The 19609-nt window shown below is 35.1% G+C and overlaps 1 protein-coding gene across 3 annotated transcripts in view; it reads left to right on the top strand.

The window, feature by feature from the left end:
- Positions 1–19609, top strand: part of PALLD (palladin, cytoskeletal associated protein) — a 498686-nt gene that overhangs the window by 212620 nt on the left and 266457 nt on the right. For all 3 annotated transcript variants that reach the window (XM_074228994.1, XM_074228995.1, XM_074228996.1), the window contains exons 4-8: positions 1409–1475; positions 5005–5110; positions 7641–7715; positions 11156–11297; positions 12538–12561. In XM_074228994.1, coding sequence (XP_074085095.1) covers positions 1409–1475; positions 5005–5110; positions 7641–7715; positions 11156–11297; positions 12538–12561 — 414 coding nt within the window. The remainder of the gene's footprint in view (positions 1–1408; positions 1476–5004; positions 5111–7640; positions 7716–11155; positions 11298–12537; positions 12562–19609) is intronic.

Below are 19609 nucleotides of genomic sequence, written 5' to 3'. Positions count from 1 at the left end.
TGTAGAATAAGAAAAGATCAAGTATATACTTTATAATCTAGCCATTTCAGAAAGTGTCCTATCCCCCTACCAGAACACTGCAATGCCTTAATTAAACTTTTTATCTTCCTCAGTAGTGTTTTCCACAGAATAATTGTTTAATAAATATTCATTAAAAGATCAATTTTAATGAGCTTAGTTGATATAAATTCCTAAAGCATTTGATGTTTAAGAAAATTCAAGAAATGGAACCTTCTTTTAAAATGTGTTGTTATATTTTAAACTTAAAAGTTGTACAAGGAAGGAATGTACTATCAATGAAACTCCTAGTCAGAGGACCTGGGTTCAAATCTCACCTCCAACATTTACCTTACGTATGACCTTAGACAAGTCATTGACTTCTCCAGATCTCAATTTTGTCATCTATAAAGTGAGGGAGTTGGATTAGATATTTTCTAAGGTCCTTCTAATCTCTGGATCTATGATCACAAGAGATATCATACATTTAGAACCTCTAGAAGCTACTTTACAAGGTTGTTATGAGTCCCCAAGCAGGAGTGTGCTAAAGGCAGTTCATGAGAATCAATTTTTAAATTTTCAATGTTAGTATTTATTCCTCAGAAATTTTCAAAAGCTACAAATTGGTGTGAAAGTTTTGTTTAATCATCTATTTTTAAGAAAGTGATGGGAAAAAATGTTAACTATTCAAATTAAGTTTAAAAGTATGCCATGAAATTTGAGGGGGGAGAGTTGGCTGTTAAACATTTACATCTTTGGTCTCAAGTGAGGTATTATTATTTATATACATTGTATATAAAGCATTCAGCAAGCTTTAAAACTCTATATGTGACCATGACTATACAATGAGTGAAAAGTAACATTATTTGTACAGAAGTGTATATCTAGTTGCCCAAACCAGTTCTAGATATGACTTTTTTTAAAAAAGAATTCTTCAACTCAGAGCAATGTAAACATCATCTTCCCTTTCTGTATAAGCAAGTCACCTCTAAACCTGGTTGTGAGGAATCAAGGTAACAGACACTCCTGAAACAAATAATGATGTAATTAAGATATAAAGGTTACTAGGTAGTACAGTGAATGAAGTGTTCATTTTCAGGAATTTCTGAGTTTGAACTCAGTCCCAGCCACTTATCTCTGTGAGCGGAGTGACTTACTTTTGACAAGTTATTTAATTTTTCTTAACTTCAGTTTCTTCATCTGTGAAATAGGAATAACAATATTACCTCCCAAGGTTGTTGTGAAGTCCATATAAGATCCTGATAAATTCTTTTCTAAACCTTAAAATAATATATAAATGATTTTACTAATTATTATTATTATTATTTAGTGTTTTATATTTAAACTTTAAATGTTATTTATTATTTATTATTATTATTAAGATACACACTTTTATTTATTTTTCTTCCAGGAGCCAGTTCATCTGATTCTGATAGTGAAAGTTTAACTTTCAAATCAAAAGCTGGAGATATGCCACAGTAAGTACCTCTTCCCCACTTCAGACTCTCCATCCCCACCATTATTAATTCCATGAATAATATGGAGATGATTTTTGGAATGAAAAGTGTCGATCAAGGGACAAGGAGAGATTGAAAATGTGATAAAGTAGGAATGAATGAAAAGGGAAAATCTGTTAGAAGAGATAGGACAGGGGGCAGCTAGGGCATAGTAGATAGAGCACTGGCCCTAAAGTCAGGAGTACCAGAGTTCAAATCTGAATTCAGATATTTAATTATCCAACTGTGTGATCTTGGGTAAGTCACTTAACCCCATTGCTTTGCAAAAAGCCAAAAATTTTAAAAACAGATGGGTCAGAATCTGCCTCTTAGAGCCTCTTGTGCCCTTTAAAACCCTGCTCATGAAGCCTTTTACTCCCTCCGTCTTAGAGTGTCCTCTATCCTTCAAAATATTATATATATATATATATATATACATATATATATATATATATATATATATATATATATATAACTTAATGAATGCCCTTATATAAAAAGGTTTGTATATTTTCTCAAATTCCATGTAAAAACAATTTATAACTTTCATCTTTTAAATTTTTAAGTTCCAAAACCTCTCTCTCCCTACCCTTCCTCCTCCTTGAGACAGTAAACACAGATTATACCTGAGGAGTCATGTCAAACTTCTTTCCATATTAGCCATGTTGCAAAAGAAAAGATAGACCAAAAAAACTCAAAAAAAAAAAAGTAAGGAGTCTGCATTCAGACTCCATCAGTTCTTTCTCTGGAGGCAGATAGAATTTTTATTCATAAGTTCTTTGGAATTGTCTTGGATCATTGTATTGTTGAAAATAGTTAAATTAGTCACAATTGATCATTGTACAATATTGCTATTACTTACTGTACAGTGCTCTCCTACTCTCCTGGTGCTACTCACTTCATATTGTATCAGTTCTTTTAAGTCCAGATTTTTTGGAGATCATGCTGCTCATCATTTCCTATAGCACAAGAGTATCTCATCACAATGAGATCACATTACAATCATATACCACAACTTGTTCATCCATTTCCTCAATTGATGGGCAGCCCTTTAGTTTCCAATTCTTAGTCACAACAAAAAAGAGCTGCAGTAAATATTTTTGTACAAATTGGTCCTTTCACCTTTCTTTGACGTCTTTGAGATATAGACCTAGTAATGATATTTTCCTGAGTCAAAGGGTATGACAGTTTTCTAGCTCTTTAGACATAGTTTCAAATTGCCCTCCAGCATGGTTAGATCAATTCACAACTTTATCAACAATATATTATTTTCCCAAATTTTCTACTTTCCATTGTCATTTTACTTTTCTGTCATGTTAGTCAATCGGATAGGTATGAGATAGTACCTCAGAGTTATTTTTCTGTGCATTTCTCTAATCAATAGTGATTTAGAGTATTTTTAATATGACAATAGATAGCTTTGATATCTTCTAAAAACTCCCTGTTCTTAGCCTTTGACCATTTCTCAGTTGAGAAATGATTCATTTTCTTATAAATATGAAGCAATTCTTTAAACATTTGAAAAAATGAGGCCTTTATTAGAGAAAACTGCTTTTAAAAAGAATCCCAGGGGTGGCTAGGTGGCACAGTGGATAGAGCACTGCCCTGGAGTCAGGAGCACCTGAGTTCAAATCCATCCTCAGACACTTAATAATTACCTAGCTGTGTGACCTTGGGCAAGCCAGTTAATCCTATTGCCTTGCAAAATGCCTAAAAAAAAAAAAAAGAATCCCAGATTTCTGTATTGCTGCATTAGTATTTGTGCAAAAAATTAATTTACTATAATCAAAATTATCCATTTTATATCCTGTAATAGTCTCTATCTCTTATTTGATCATAAACTCTTCACTTTCTTATAGATTTGATAGGCAAATTATTACATGCTTCCCTAATTTGCTTCTGTCATCACCCTTTATGTCTAAATCACGTACCCATTTTGACATTATTTTGATATATGGTGTGAGATGCTATTCTATATCTAATTTCTTCCAAAGGGCTTTCCAGTTTTCCCAAGAAAATTTTGCCCCAAAAGTTTGGCGTTTTGCACTTATCAAACACTAAATTGCCATGTAATTTACTACTGGATATTGTATAACTAATCTGTTTCACTGATCCACCATTCTTATTTCTAAGCCAGTACCAGATAGTTTTGATGATCACTGTTTTATAATATAGTATGAACTCTGGTGATGCTAGTCTACCTAATTATACAAATTTTTTCATTGATTATCATTTATTCTAGAACTTTTGTTCTTAAATTATTAATTGATTCTTGATTGATAAATTATACTATGGATAGAAAAATAGTCATTGAGCCTGAAGTGAGTTTTCACAATCAGGTAAAAGTTAATAGTTTATTTTTTGAGGAGTCAAATCAAGTTTATCATTCACTAAAGCTATACTATATAAATGTAGATTTTTTCCATAGTCCCTAGCTGTTTTATTGTTATTTTAAATTTTTATTTATTTAAAGCAATGGGGTTAAGTGACTTCCCCAAGGTCACACAGCTGGGCAATTATTAAATTTCTGAGGCTAGATTTGAACTCAGGTCCTTCTGACTCCAAGGCTGGTCCTCTATTCACTGTGCCACCTAGCTGCCCCTCTACTGTGTCTTATTGTGGGGGAGAGCAAAGGAGGAAGAAAACTATTGGAAGATCTGCATAAAAAGTAATGCATTACCCAGAATTTGTTCAAATAAAACCTTAAAGCTATTATTGAAGAAAAACAAAGAATCATTTCCTAGCTTTAATAAAAAAAAAAGGCAGCATGATATAAAGTTCTGGACCTGGAACCAGGAAGACTGACCTTCAAATTCTGCCTCAGATATTTCCTATCAATGTGACATTTGACAAATCACTTAACATCTCTGAGTTTCCTTTTCTTCATCTGTCATATAAAATTAGAATAAAATATTTGAAGAGCCTACCTCACTGGGTGCTTGTGAGAACCCCCCAAAAAATTTATATCAAGTAAACTTTAAATATGAGTTGTTCTTTTATGAGGTTAAAAAAAGAGATAAGGATTCCAAAATACTGTCATCTTAACAAAGTTATCAGTTGGCACAATGACCAGCTGTGGAAATATTTAAAAGAAAAAATCAAAACTATAAGATCCAAACTCTAATGATTCCAAATATTTGCTTACTGATAGAGACTGGAATTCTGTTTTCTTGTCCTTTAGAATTTGTAAATCAAATAAGTCTTCTTTTGTGAATGATTGAGTTATCTGTTTCCCACTTCTTTTTGCTGTATCTCTTATCTACCAGGATCCAGTCAAACTTTAAACCAAAAATTGAAATTTGATTAAATTATTGAATATTATATTTCATTGAAATATTAATATTTGATTGGCAGATTCTCATTGCTGAGGCACACTTCATTTTCATTGTGTAACTTGAAATTTAAATTCATCCTACATATCATCAAAAAAGATAAGTTAGGAAAAACATATTTGGAAGCAATGAATCCTTGTCCAGTTTATGACTGACAGTTTGCTTTCCCATATTTCCAGAGCCCAAAAGAAAACAACTTCAGTTTCCTTAACAATAGGCTCATCTTCTCCAAAGACTGGAGTGACTACAGCTGTGATTCAGCCCATCTCTGTTCCTGTTCAGCAGGTATGTCTACTCTTTAACCTCAGTCCACCAGTAATATAACATTATATCAGTGATAATACATATATAATCATAACTAGTCTGTCAATATAATAATGATCATTTTAATGTTCCATTTTAATGTCCTGGGATTTATTAACTTACAGACCTAGGCTGACCTTAATCTGCATTACTGTCTAAGTGGAAATTAAATTGAAGAGAAACAAACACACCCTGAAGATGAAATACCTAACACATTGAATAGCAACAATAAGCAAAAGAGAAATAATGCTCCTTCCTTTCAGCCCATTTAATCCCTAAACATGTTACCATTTGATAGTTTCTCCATTGGAAACTCCTTTTCCCAAGTAGTAAATACCTGAAAAACCAGAATTCATTCCTAAACAAATAATTACACAAATCATATAAAGCATTTAGTTGAATTTTACAAATAGGACCCCCATAAGTACAAATACACAGAAAGATAACTTTTTAAAAGGGACAATATCAAAGTCACAGTACCAGAGTACCATGATGAATATCCTATTAAAAAATGATCTGCCATTTCTTACAAAGGGTCTTTCTTCATTCTCTTAAGTCATAAAGTCATAGATTTGTCTTTTATTATAGGATTATATATTTATATAATATATTTGCAGGGCATTATCATATATTGAATACTCATAAGGTTCTTGGTGACCATAATCTATGATTTGTGAGATTAGCAGATCACTGAGTATGCACAAGCTTTCTCCCAGAAGCTTCAAATCTATATGTACATTTGGTTTTGCTAGCATGGGCTCAAAAATTCATTTATTAATTAATCTGTTGATTGAGAAGATTCAAAATAAAAATCTCCTTCAAAATCCCACACAGAAATCAAAAAAGAACCCTAAAGTTAGTCATGGGATCTGAGTTCATTTCCCAACTCCCCTGCTTATGACTTGTATGATCTTGGACAAGTCATTAACCTCTGTACTTTGGTTTCCTCTTTTGGAAAAGGAGGATTTGGACTAGATGACTGATATCCTTTCCACCTCTAGATTTATGATTGGGTGATTTTCCAGAATTTTAATCCAATCTTACATCTGTTCCAACCACTATCCAATATAATAATATGCTTTCCACATAAACCTGTGATTTCATCAATGTGGGTAACCTTTGTTGAGGAAACTCTACCAATGCAGATTAGCAACTGATCTTCAACTTAGGGTCTTACCACATAAAGATAATAATTACTATTGTTAGCATTTATTTAACAATTTAAAGTTTCCAAAGCATTTTGTATGTCTTAGGTCCTCACAACATTCTCTTGAACTAAATGCTGTTATTTTCACCATTTTGTAGTTGAAAAATCAGTGTTTCCAAGAGGTTAAGAAACTTGCCTAAGGTTGTATGTGTCACAAAAGTCTTAGTGCAATTAAAAACTATTAAAGCTACCTAGCACAATGAATAATAGCTACCTTCTTTCTGTCCTCCCTTCATCCCTCCCTCTTTTATCCTTCCTTCCTCCCTTCATCCCTTCTTTTCTTTTCTCCTTTATTTTATCCCCCTTTTGCTCCCCCCCCTTTTCTTAGTTTTCTCTCTTCTCTCCTTCCTTTCCTTCTTTTTTCTCCCTTTTTTTCATCCCTCCCTTTCTTCCTTCCAAATTTCTTTCCTCTCTTTTCATAAATCTTAGTGCATTTGAAAGCTTAAGTGACTTGGAACTGCATGAAGACTTTTGAGACATCCTCTGCAGGGTCTGAGGCAGGAGTCCAGCAAAAGTTGTCCTGACTCCTAAGTTAAAACTTTTTTACATCTTACCTCACACTCAACTCCACTGAATTCTGGAAGTTTCACCCATGTGATCCCCTAGCACATTTAGCTACATAACAACCTAAGTAAATTAGTTCATAAATAATTTAGGTATCACAGATGAAGCCAAATCTAGATTCTGAGAAAGTTAGGTAATACAAACAAATTCCTGGCCTTTCTTTTCAACAAATAAGAAATCACAACATTTTTCCTTATGTGAATTGTCACTCAGGAGGAGTTGTGACACCTCCTTCTCATTTTCTTGAGCAACAATAACAACAAAATCTGTTTCCATTTCTTGTCTCTAATATTGACTAACAATGACAGTGAATATTGTACTTCAGATCATTAAATTCACAGTAATTAACTCTCCTTTCTAACACTAATGGAATGAATTTAATTATTTTAAATAACCAGCTTCAGATCTTATTTATATGGACATAGACTATTTGAGAACTCAAAATAAAATTCATGAATAGTGCCAGACACAGAATACTTTTGGAAATAGATTTTAAAACTCAATTTCCCCAAGGAGAAATATTTACTGTAAATATTATCTTGATTATTAGAGTATAGCAGACAATAGGAAAAAATTACTAGGTTTGGATTCTTGGAGTAGTTCAAGAGTACCTGCTACAGCAGAGGTTTCTTTCAGAGGGCTAAACTGCCTAATTCAAACATTGACCTTCCTCTCCCTCACAGCCCATCTTCAACCATGTGTGTATTTAATATTGTGATCATTATGATTTTGATTTTTCAGGTTCAAAGTCCCAATTCATATCTCTGCCGACTAGATGGAGCCAATTCTGCCTACACTCCACCCATTTTTACAAAGGTTTGAAATCAGTTATGCTCATTTGTTTGTTTTTGTCCCTGACATAAGTCAGCTATAGGATAACACTGAACTTTTAATGCAAAATAAGCAGCTCTGTAGTATCTTAGTAGGACGTTGCTTGATATTTATTGATTATCTACTGTGTATCCAGAACTCTGTCAAGTACTATGGGTATCATAGAAATAAGAAGCATCCATAGAAGTATTTTCCATATAATTGAGGGAAAATAAGATATATGGAAATTTATATATATATATAACATGTATGTATGTATATGTGAAGAACAAAACATGGGGAACTGGAAGGAACCTTAGAGACCTAGTGCAATTCCTTCATATACAGATGAGGAAGAGGAAACTGAGGTCAAACAAGGTTATCTGACACACCCTAGATCACACAAATAGTAAGAAACAAAAAGAAAATTCAACTCAATCTACACAATTATGAATTGTGTAGCAAATTGGCACAGACTACAAATGCAAAAGGAATTTCAGAGAATTGGCTATTGATTAAAGAAACTAACTGCCTATCTTTCAACAATATCAAGAAGGTAGAACATGATCACTCTTTAGGATTAGCAATTCCCAAGGCAGAGAATAATTATCTTCGATCAATCAAGAAACTGTATACATCCTTTGATTTTGATTCAGTTTTGTGGTCTCTTGCTCTGCCAGAGGGCTGTTATTCCTTCCAGAATCTGTCTAGTAACATCAACCCTTGGTCCTGCACTAAATTCTTCCTGTGTTAAAAGGCTTACCAACTAGCCTCATGTATTTGGTTATGGCTTATGCCAAGAAGAAAAACCATTTCCCTTATTGAGGAGGCCAGTTGCTAACCAATGTTTTGACTGTCTCAATGCCTTGGAATCTGGAGTGACTGCATCCATGATTTATGGAATTTGTGCTTCTTTAATGAAACATCTCCTAAACAAAATGTATATCTAGCTTCTGATCTCAAAGTACCTAGACTCAAAAATTTTTAAAAATTTCCTCTAACATAGATCTAGGGTATAGAATTCATCTAGCCAACCCTCCCATCTTATAGATGAGAAATGATAACATACAAAAGATAACAAATAGAAGAGTAAGGATATGAACCCAGGAATTCTGATTTCAGAGATAGCAGCCTTCTTTCCACCATACCATGCTGCTGAGACACAAAATCCCATATGAAATACCCTGAAATGATCCCTTGAAGCCACCCTTCTGAGAACCTTCCCCCCAACATAAAATTAAATGAAACCAGGAGGTTCCCCCAAATGAAACAGAAACTGTGTTACCCTAAGTAGGAAGATAGATATAGCTGAGGAGTAGTATAACAGCCAGTATAATCAGTCAGCTTAACAATGAGTCCATGACCAACTTCTTAAAGGAGAGCAAGCTGAAGCTTCAAGATTGGTATTTCTAAACTAGTCCTATACCATAGAACCATTAGAAGAAAGAGCAAACCATTTGGGTGATGTCTCTCTGTGACAGCTCTTAGAAATTTGATTCCCTCATGGCTATCCTGGGAGGTTACCTTCTTTAAAAAAAGTATTTCTTTTTTTCTTTTTTTCCAATTACATGCAAAGATAGTTTTCAACATTCTTCCTCTGCAAACTTTCTACCAGCCTCCTTTCACTCCCCGCTCCCATGGCAGTGAGCAATCTGATAGAAATTGTACATGTACAATGGTGTTTATCATATTTCCAATTAGTCATGTTGTGAAAGAAAAATTAGATCTAAGGGGGAAACCATGAGAAAGAAAGAAAAAAATAAAAGTTTTTAAAAGTGAACAAAGTATGCTTTGCTTTGCATTCAGACTCCAAAAATTATTTTTCTAGATATAGATTGTATTTTCCATTACAAATTTCTCAGGATTGTCCCTGATCACTGATCTGCTGAGATAAACTCATCAGAGCTATCATTTCACAATGTTGCAATTAATGTTTATAATGTTCTCCTGGTTCTGCTCACTTCACTCAGCATCAGTTCATACAAAACTTTCTGGGCTTTTTTTAAGTCTAATCACTCATGATTTCTTACAGAACAATAGTGTTTATATATATTTCTGAGTAAAGTCTTAAGGAATAGTATATATTGAAGATTTTTCAACTTCATCACTGATAAATATGAGTCTTCTGTAACCTTGTTCCAGAAGCTGCAAAGTTGCAAGACTTCAATTGACAAAAGCTGTGAAAACTTTAGATAGAGATAGATATAAATGTAGATATAAATGTAGATATAAATATAGCTATATAGATATCTTTGTGAATAACCAAATATGGTGGATAAGAATGCATTCTTTCCACTTAGAAATCTCACAAACGAATCCACATTTCCAAAGATTGCACTGATTTTTCCCTACCACCATGATATACTTTTTTCCAGATTTAACATTCCAGAGCACACTTATTTCTAGAGGACTAGAGAGGCCATTTATCAAATAGTACCTTTCTCCAGTATATAAATAAGAGTGCACTTCTTAATACAAAATCCTCCAGATGGTCTTTCTATAATATCCTTCCCCAAAAATTATCCTTTGCCTTTTAGTGACTTCTTATATTTCAGTAGTCTTTATCAGGTACAATACCTGCTGTCCAATCTGTGTAATGAAACTAAAACCCTTTACACTTTTAAAAGTTTAAGTGGGCTCCAATGTATGGACTAGGAGGTTCAGATTTTCTTTAAATTGTTAGTTAATCCTAGAGACAGATAAGTAAGAGGAAAGAAGGTGTTTTTTTGTACCTTTGGATTTTTGATATCATGTACAAAAGATCTGTCTTCTGTTGTACCTTCAGAATTAACTTCCTTTCTTATCTAGATAAGGTTTTATAAAGCTTCATTGTGGTGATCCCACAATTCAGTGCACTGTTGCCTTACTAATCTGAAAAACAAGACTATACCAAATTACTTTCTTCCTCAAGAAGCCTGAAGCTGGGAGGTAGGGAGTACATACTGAGGAGAGAAGGAAAAAAGAAGAGAAAAAAAAAGAATTGTATTTGTTAGAAATTAAAACACTTTCTCTGTTCTATAAACTTTATATTTTGTTTTTATGGGGATCTGTGTTAACTCTGATTGCATTTGAAAGACATTGCAAATAAAGCTGCCTAGTGATTGAGAAGCAATAGAATGAGAAAGGAATAATTAGAAAGATAAGGATTTAATTAATAAATGTCTTGCAAAGTGCAACAAAAATCATAGACCCAGAACAAATACAAATTTTTCATGATTTGTGGTATTCATAAACCATTTGAAAAAGCAATTTACCAGTGTAATTAAATTGGTGATTAGAAAAACTTGATGATCCACTGATTTAATTTCCACTGGACTCATCAATTATTATTTTGTGACCTATTTTTTCCATTTCTTTGTTAAGTATTATAATTGCTTATTTTCTTCAGTTTAATTGAGGAGGGAAAGGACAAAAGTTTAATTGAGATCACTTCCTTAAAATCTCAGGAACTGCAAAACATAACAGCCTCAGAGGGACAAGTGGTTGTCCTGGAGTGCCGAATCAGAGGAGCACCCCCACTACAAGTCTCCTGGTTTCGGGAAGGCATCGAAATTCAGGATTCTCCAGACTTCCGGATTTTACAGAAAAGTAAGTGAAAGGGAACAGCTTAAGATACATGAGAGTTTTGCTCAGGGGACCATACTAGTAAAAGTCGGGGCAAGACTTACACATTTGTACGTGAGTCCACCAAAATTTATGAGGCATTTACTACAGGAACTATATTCTGAATGTGTATGTGCTGCACTTCAGTGTGCACAGGTATACACATGTAAGTGCCATGTACATTGTGTACATATATGCATTTTCCATTTTCACTTGCATGTGTCTGTGTATCTGTGTGGGAAAAAAGGCAGCATAGAATCATGGTTAGAAAGCTGTTCTCAGAGTCACAAAGACCTGGGTTCAAGTTCTATGTGATAATAACAATATCTCCATGTCCTCAACTGTCTCTTAAGATATGAATTCTTAGGGGCAGCTAGGTGGCGTAGTGGATAAAGCACCGGCCTTGGAGTCAGGAGTACCTGGGTTCAAATCCGGTCTCAGACACTTAATAATTACCTAGCTGTGTGGCCTTGGGCAAGCCACTTAACCCCATTTGCCTTGCAAAAACCTAAAAAAAAAAGATATGAATTCTTAACCTGAAGGTCCATGGACCCGAAGATATCTGTGGTCAGATTTAAGCAGACTTGTGAACTTGGATGGAGAAATATTTTAATAACCTTTTTGATGTAATTAGTTTATTGTAATGGTATATATTTTACCTTATGCATTTAAAAATCTAAAAAGCAACTCATAGACTTCAGTAGACTTTCAATCATGCATAGTCTATGACAAAAAAAGGTTAGGCATGACTGCTCTAAATATATTAGTTACAGAACAATTGCTGATCTACAGCTTTTCTGAGATATTCAGATAGATAGATAGATGATAGATAGATAGATAGATAGATAGATAGATAGATAGATAGATAAATAGATAGATGATAGGTAGATAGATGATAGATAGATAGATAAATAGATAGATAGATAGATAGATGATAGATAGATAGATAGATGATAGATAAATAGATAGATAGATAGATAGATAGATAGATAGATAGATAGATAGATGATAGATAGATGGATGGATGATGGATGAAAGGGAAGAAAAATGAAATAAAAGGAAGGAAGGAAGGATGGATGGGAGGAAGGAAAGAAGGGGAGGGAAAGAGGAAATAAAAAGAGAAAGAAAGCTAGCAAGATTTTTGAGCAGTTGGGGTGTTTAATCTAAATGTAACCAATTCTAATAGTTTTTTCTTCTCTTACTTTTTCATTGATGTGGCAAACAGAACCTCGATCCACAGCTGAGCCTGGTAAGAATCATTTTTCTTAAATTGTCTTTCCACATTCAATAGTTCTTTGTATCTGTACTGAAGACATAAGGAGAACAATGTTTCTGCTGCACATAAGTAATGTGAAACCCCTTAAAGACAATCTTGTTGTCATGAGGCCTGTACACTGTGTTTTACATCAACTATGTTGCTGGTTTTTTAAAAAGTATCATTTTGACAAGTCAGAAAAGTCCAGAAACTTAGCAATGTTAAAATCTTAAAAATAATAATAATCATTGTATTAAGAAAGCTAATTAAGCCACTGATCAAAAACAATCCTCCTAAAATTCCAGGGCAAAAATTCTATTATACAGTTACATAAACCCAAACCACTAAGTGTTAGTCTCCCCATTCCATTTATTTCTCAGATGTAAGCAGAGCTGTCATTCCCAGCCTGTGTGTTCTTAGTACATATTTCCATAAACTCTTACCATTCCACAATTATGAAAAAGTTTTCTTGCCCCAGAATTCTCTCTGAACCCTCAGGTTGTTGGACCTCATTAGAGAGCTAGGGTATCTGTCCCTCTGCATTTAGTTCAGAAGCTCAGGCATCCAATGGCTAACCCACAATAGATCATATAATTATCCCCTAGGGATAATAACATCTCAAAAGAGTAGGAAGATTTTACCTAAAGATTCCAAGAGCAAGTAGTTCTTAAATACATTTCATTTTTGCCTCTTTCCCTTCCATCCTCTCTTTCCCAACTTTACCCCTTCCCAAACAAAATCACTAATTGTGTGTGCTTTGTGTGTGTGTGTTTGTATGTGAGTGTTTATAAAAGGGAAAGGCTATTGCTTTTTCCCAACCATCTCTTCACCCTCTTCTTTTCCTCCAAGTCCAGGGTTTATTACAGACAATCACAGCTCAGCTGCATTGTTGCAGTAGATGCTTGAAATGCTAACACCTTAACATATTTTTTAAAAGTCACAGCCACCACTCATCAGAAGGTAAACATTGATACATGCTAAGTAACATCCTTAGGAAAAAACTGGAATTAATCCATTTTCATATCCTAAAATCAAGCTAGAACATGTCTTCCCACTATATGTCAGTCACTACATCAAGTGCTGCTGCTGCTACTTTATAAAATTATATAAATATGCAATTTCAAATTATGGCATTGCAAAACACTGTTTTCTACTATATGGAACTAACCACTAGGGCACCATCTACTCATGATCTATGATCTAATATGGAAATCCTACAAGGAGTGAAGTCATATAGGCATCTTTTATATAAAGTTTGTAATGGCTTTTAAATGAACTCTTAAAGTTTGATAAATTCCAGAATAGAAGCCAAATTCCCCCATTGCTCCCTAGGGGGTTGCTTTAATGGGGAAGGGGAGGGAGAGAGAATTAGCTAGGATTTTATGTCCTTTTGTTTTCTATGTATGAAAAAAATAACTCAAATGTTTGGCCTGAAAGAACTGCTACTGGAACTAATTAAGTCAACTCTTGATATTTTTTTTTAGATTTTTAACAGGGCCATGTGTTTACTTTTTTCATAAAATTATTATCCTTTGTAGCCATCTCTGCTTTGTAGGTGTTCTGGGAACACATGTTGATGATGTGTGAACTTGGCTCAAAAACTATAAAGCAACAATCAGTTGGCAAACTCAGATTATTTGTTTAAAATTCAAACATTGGTTTCAATAGATAATATTGTTTTGAAATTAAAAAACAATCCAAAAATGGGTAAGAAATAGATGATTTAGGAGAGAAGATCAAAATGCCCTGATCATAAGGAATGATGTTGGTTAGACGAGGGCACAGTTGGACAAATCTGGAGCTGATTGGACAACTAAATCCAAAGAATCTTGATCAATAGTGATTTGTGAGGTTTCAGTGGAGTGACAAAATGCTGTGTGCTTCTAATCAGCAAGTTTTAATTAAAAACCTACTATGTGCTGTGGTAGGAACTGGTGATACAAATATATAGAACCAAACAATCTCTACTTGCAAGCAGTTGACATTCCAATATTATTAATCTCTTTCTTTTCTACATTTTAATCAGTGACTTAGATTAAGGTGTGAATGACATAAGTTTCTCAGACTGTAGATGATACCAAATAGAGCATTAGACATAATATATAAGATTACAGAATTGGACTGCAAAAAAGAATATATATTGACAGGTTAGAATAATAGATTGAATCCAATGATATGACATTAATACAGATAAACACTTGTATGTTTAGTTTCAGAAAATGAATGTAAAAGTTTAAGATGAGGAAATCATGACTAGACTAGATAAAAATTCATGTCAAAAAGAAATGGTTGTTTTAGTAGACTGAAAGTTCAATGGGAGTCAGAAGTTAGACTGAAAACATGGCATCAAGAAAAATTAATGCATTTCTAGGTTGCATCAGCAAAAGCATAGTGTCCAGAATGGAGGAAGTTACAGTTCTGATGCCAAGATCAGACCACATCTGGAATGTTGTGTATGAGTTTGATTTTAAGAAAGCCATTGATAAGAAAAAGATCAAACAATGGCAACCAAGATAGTGAGTGAACTTAAAAAAAACATACCATATAAGGAGCAGCTGGAAGAATTGAAATATTTAGATTAGAAAAGAGAAAAATTAAAAGAGATCTGGTAACTTTTTAAGCTTTTGAAAGAATGCAAGGAGGATGAGGGATTAGATTTCTTATACTTGGCCCTATACCTCCAAACTAAAAACATTGAGAGAGACATATAGGAAACCAAATTTTGAGTCTAGAAAAGGAAAAATTTCCTCTCTATTAGAACTATTCCAAAATAGAGTGAGCTGCCTTAAAAGTAGTAGGTTCTTTTTGACATGTTTTCAAACAGGAATGTTTGTCCTTTGTCAGGCATATTTGAGAGGGAATTTTCCTTAGAGGAGAAGGGTCAAACATAAAGCCTCAGAGATCTCTGTCACCTTCAAGACTATGGCAGTTCATAGTTGATGATCATAGAGAGCTTTACATCAAAAGTGATGCCAGTTCATGTCCACAGTCTTGGATGTTCATTCAGCATAGGCTGCTTGAAGTTTCTAGCATTGAGTTTCTTTTTTTTAGGTTTTTGCAAGGCAATGGGGTTAAGTGGCTTGCCCAAAGCCACACAGCTAGGTAATTATTAAGTGTCTGAGATTGGATTTGAACCCAGGTACTCCTGACTCCAGAGCCAGTGCTTTATCCACTACCCCACCTAGCCGCCCCTAGCATTGAGTTTCAAAAGTGACTCCCTTGTTGTGTTTTAGCCCCAAACAACTCAGAAGGTATCAGTAGCTGGCCTTAAAGAAACTGTTTCCATCTAAGGAACAGCTTTCAGTATGAAGTTTCATAATCACATAGAAAAAGATATACAATGAAAGACTTGCAAACAATAGTTTTTGAGTGATTTATAAAGTATTTTCTCATATGTCTCTTGTGTCTTGTTCTGCCTTTCCCCTCCCACTATGATCACCCAAGTTCCAGTCCTTGACTTTTGTAATAACCTACAAACTAGTTATTCTATGAGTCATCTTTCTCCTCTGTCCATATTTCATCTTCCTGACTGAAAAATCTTCTTAGTGTACAATTGATCACATAACTCCTCTATCCCAAGATTTTCAGTTGATCTCCACTTTCTACTGAAAAAAAAGTATAAACTGCTGATTCTGGTATTTAAATTATTCCAAATTTAGAGAGTCTAACTCTCTAGCCTTATCTCCTACCTCTCTTCTTCACAGACTCTACAATCCAGCCAAACTGGCTTACTCTCCATATACTATTCTCATACCATTGTCTCCTGCCTCAGAAGCTTTGCATCTGCTTTCTTACCTAGAAAAGATTACTTTCCCACATTCACCAAATTCATTTATTAAATGTCCCATTTTCTCCCTAAAAGACCCAATTCTCCTGCCATTTCTTCTTCTTAATTCTAATACCTTCCTTACCTCTATTTCTTACCTCAAACACACACATGATCTTTTCCATCTCAAATTTTTCTTTACCTATGTTTTTCCTCTAAACTTGTCCATTTCTTACTCACATCCCAGTGATTTGTGTTTATTTTTGTTTGTTTTGTTTTGTTTTGTTTAGGTTTTTGCAAGACAATGGGATTAAGTGGCTTGGCCAAGGCCACACAGCTAGGTAATTATTAAGTGTCTGAGGTCAGATTTGAACTCAGGGATTCCTGACTCCAGGGCGGGTGCTCTATCCACTGCACCACCTAGCTGCCCCAAGAAAGTCAAATTATTTCTCTATCTCTCCCTCCCTCCCTCCTTTTCTTTCCTTCTCTCTCCCTTCCTCCTTCCCTCTCTCCCTCCCTTCTCTTCTCCTTTGCTCTCTCCTTTCCCCCTCTCCCTCCCTTCCTTCCTCTCTCTCTCTCTCTTTTCTCCCTCTCCTCTCCTCTCCTCCCCTCCCCTCTCCTCCCCTTCCCTCCCCTCCCCTCTCCTCCCCTCCCCTCCCCTCCCCTCTCTCCACTATAATGCACAGATTATTACAAACTTCTAAATAGTCTAATTATCCCTTGACTGGAATCCACTGGTACTACAGTGCAGCTTCCATAGGTTCACAAATGTGGGTGAAGGAAAGCAACAGCCAAGTTTTTCCTCATGAGCTCATGAAGCATTGATATGATGTTAAAACAGGTTTTTCTTGTCACTGCTCTATTGTATCTGTCTAATGGGTTTTACACTCCCTTCTCTGTCTAGACGGAAATCAGCTTGCATCACAAATCTTTCCCACTGTTTTGTGAATTAATAACTAGTCAGCTTATTTGAGTCCAACATCCGTTTGCTGCTGCCTTGACATTCTGACTTCATACTGATTGAATCCTTCAAAGAATAGTCTTCTCAGGGGGAGGAATAAGGCAAGTGTCTCATTTGCCAGCTGTTGATGCCTTGGCTATTACTCAGCTGTCTGGATACAGTCACAAACTGGATTGAGTTACTACATCACCATTGTCTAAGAGCATGGAAGAAGAAAAATGTCAAAAATAACTTTACCTAACTGGCCAGGGAATCATACGCATACAAACATAATGTCTCCTGCTTCCAGGGCAACTCTCTAGAGACCAGTCCTGTGCCTTGGACTTTGTTGAATAGGGTCTAGATTTGCAATTGCAAAGCATAAAAATAATCATACTGTGTGATGGGCAAATTATACTGATGTAACTGTCATCGTAATTGGTTTGTGTTATGAAAAAGAAAAGATCACTAGGCACCCTGGTGCACTCTAGTGTTGTGTTATGGGTTGTGTCTTGGATTCATTGGGCAATGTCATAGGTTGGAAAGGATATGGACTATGGAGTTAGAGAATCTAATCAAATGTTACCTTTGACATTTTCTAACACTATGATCTTGGGCAATTCACTTTCTGAAGTCTTTTCCACTTCTAGATCTATGAACCTAAAACTTGAACTGTTCTTCTTTTACTAAACTATGGATCTATCTTCTTTACATCTAAATTTAAAATTGACCTCAGATTCTATTCCCAATTCTGATGTGATGTTGGAGAAGTGATTTCACTACCTGATGTCTTGATACCCTCATTTGTGAAAAGTTGATGATAATACTTCAATACCTACCTCACTGAATTGAAGCAATTAAAAAAATACTTTGGGAACCTCAAAGTTCATGGAATTGCAAGTGTTGTTATTATTGGAATGGTAGTATAGATTAGCATGGACCATAGGAAGGGGAAGCTGGGTGGCTCAGTAGATAGAGCACTGGTCTTGCAGGACAGGAGTTCGAATCCAGTCTCAGACAATTGAGTTGTGTGACTTTGGGCACTTAGCCCTGATTGCCTCCAATCCAGGGCCATCTCCAGTCATCCTGCTTAATTTCTGATCATTGGACCCAAATAGGTTCTGGAGGAGAAAGTGAAGCTGGTGACTTAGCACAGTACCCCCACACACACACTGTGTGATACTTCAAAGGAAAAAACTCCTTATTTGAAGTAAGGAAACCTAGGTTCAAACCCCACTCAAATCCAATTCATGTGCTTGTCATGTTCCTGACATCATAATCTTCTTCAAGAGAAGGATAAACATCATAGATTAGCAACTCAGTGCAGAGTCTGAATCCCAAGTTTTGGCAAAAGGGGGTGGAAAGGGGATGTAGTTATCAAAAAATAACTATTAAATAAGAATTATTTAAGTTGTATCTGTCTCTTTATGACCCCATTTTGGGGTTTTCTTGGCAGAGATACTGAGTGATTTGCCATTCCTTCTCCAGTTCATTTTACAGATGAGGAACTAAGGCAAGCAGGATAATTGATTTACCCAAGGTCACACATCTAGTAAATGTCTAAGACCAGATTTAAACTCATGAAGATGAGTCTTCCTGGTTGCAAGTCCAATGAAGTATTCATAATTCACTGTATTCTCTTGAGAATTACAAGAATGAGATGTGCCCTTAAAGAGGAGACTTGCATATGGGAAACTTTTAAAAAAAATTATACAATGTGTGTGTGTGTGTGATACTGATGATGATGTTTATCCTTTGTTCTTGAAGAAGACTATGATATCAGGGGAAGTGATTCCATGACAAGCACATGAACTGGATTTGAGTGGGGGGGCAGGGAGAGGACTGTACTAAGTCACTAGCCTCCCTTTCTCCTCCAGAGCCATCTAGGTCCAGTGACCAGAGATGAATCAGGATGACTAGAGATGGCCCTGGATGCAAGGCAATTAGGGCTAAGTGACTTACCCAAGGTCACATAGTTTTTAAGTGTCAATTGTCTGAAGCTGGATTTGACCTTCTCCTGACTCCAAGGTCAATGCTCTATCCACTGTATCACCTAGTTGTCCACTGTGTGATACTTCAAAGGAAAGAACTCTTTATTTGAAGTAAGGGAACCTAGGTTCAAATCCCAGCTCTGCCACTGACTGGCTATGTGACTTTAGGCAAATTATTTAGCCTTTGGGCCCTCAGTTTCATTATCTATCAAATGTGAGATTGAACTTGATGATCTCTGAATTATAAATCTATGATCATTTATAAGAATGCAAAACGTGCCCAAAATGTATGGTACAGAACATAAGTGCCAAGATTGGCCAAGAAGGATGTATATCAAGCTATCT

Source organism: Macrotis lagotis, chromosome 3 (genome assembly GCF_037893015.1).
Source record: "Macrotis lagotis isolate mMagLag1 chromosome 3, bilby.v1.9.chrom.fasta, whole genome shotgun sequence".
NCBI classification, from domain to species: Eukaryota; Metazoa; Chordata; class Mammalia; order Peramelemorphia; family Peramelidae; genus Macrotis; species Macrotis lagotis.
The sequence above is the reverse complement of the archived record's forward strand: the minus strand, read 5'-3'. Positions and strand labels throughout refer to the sequence as shown.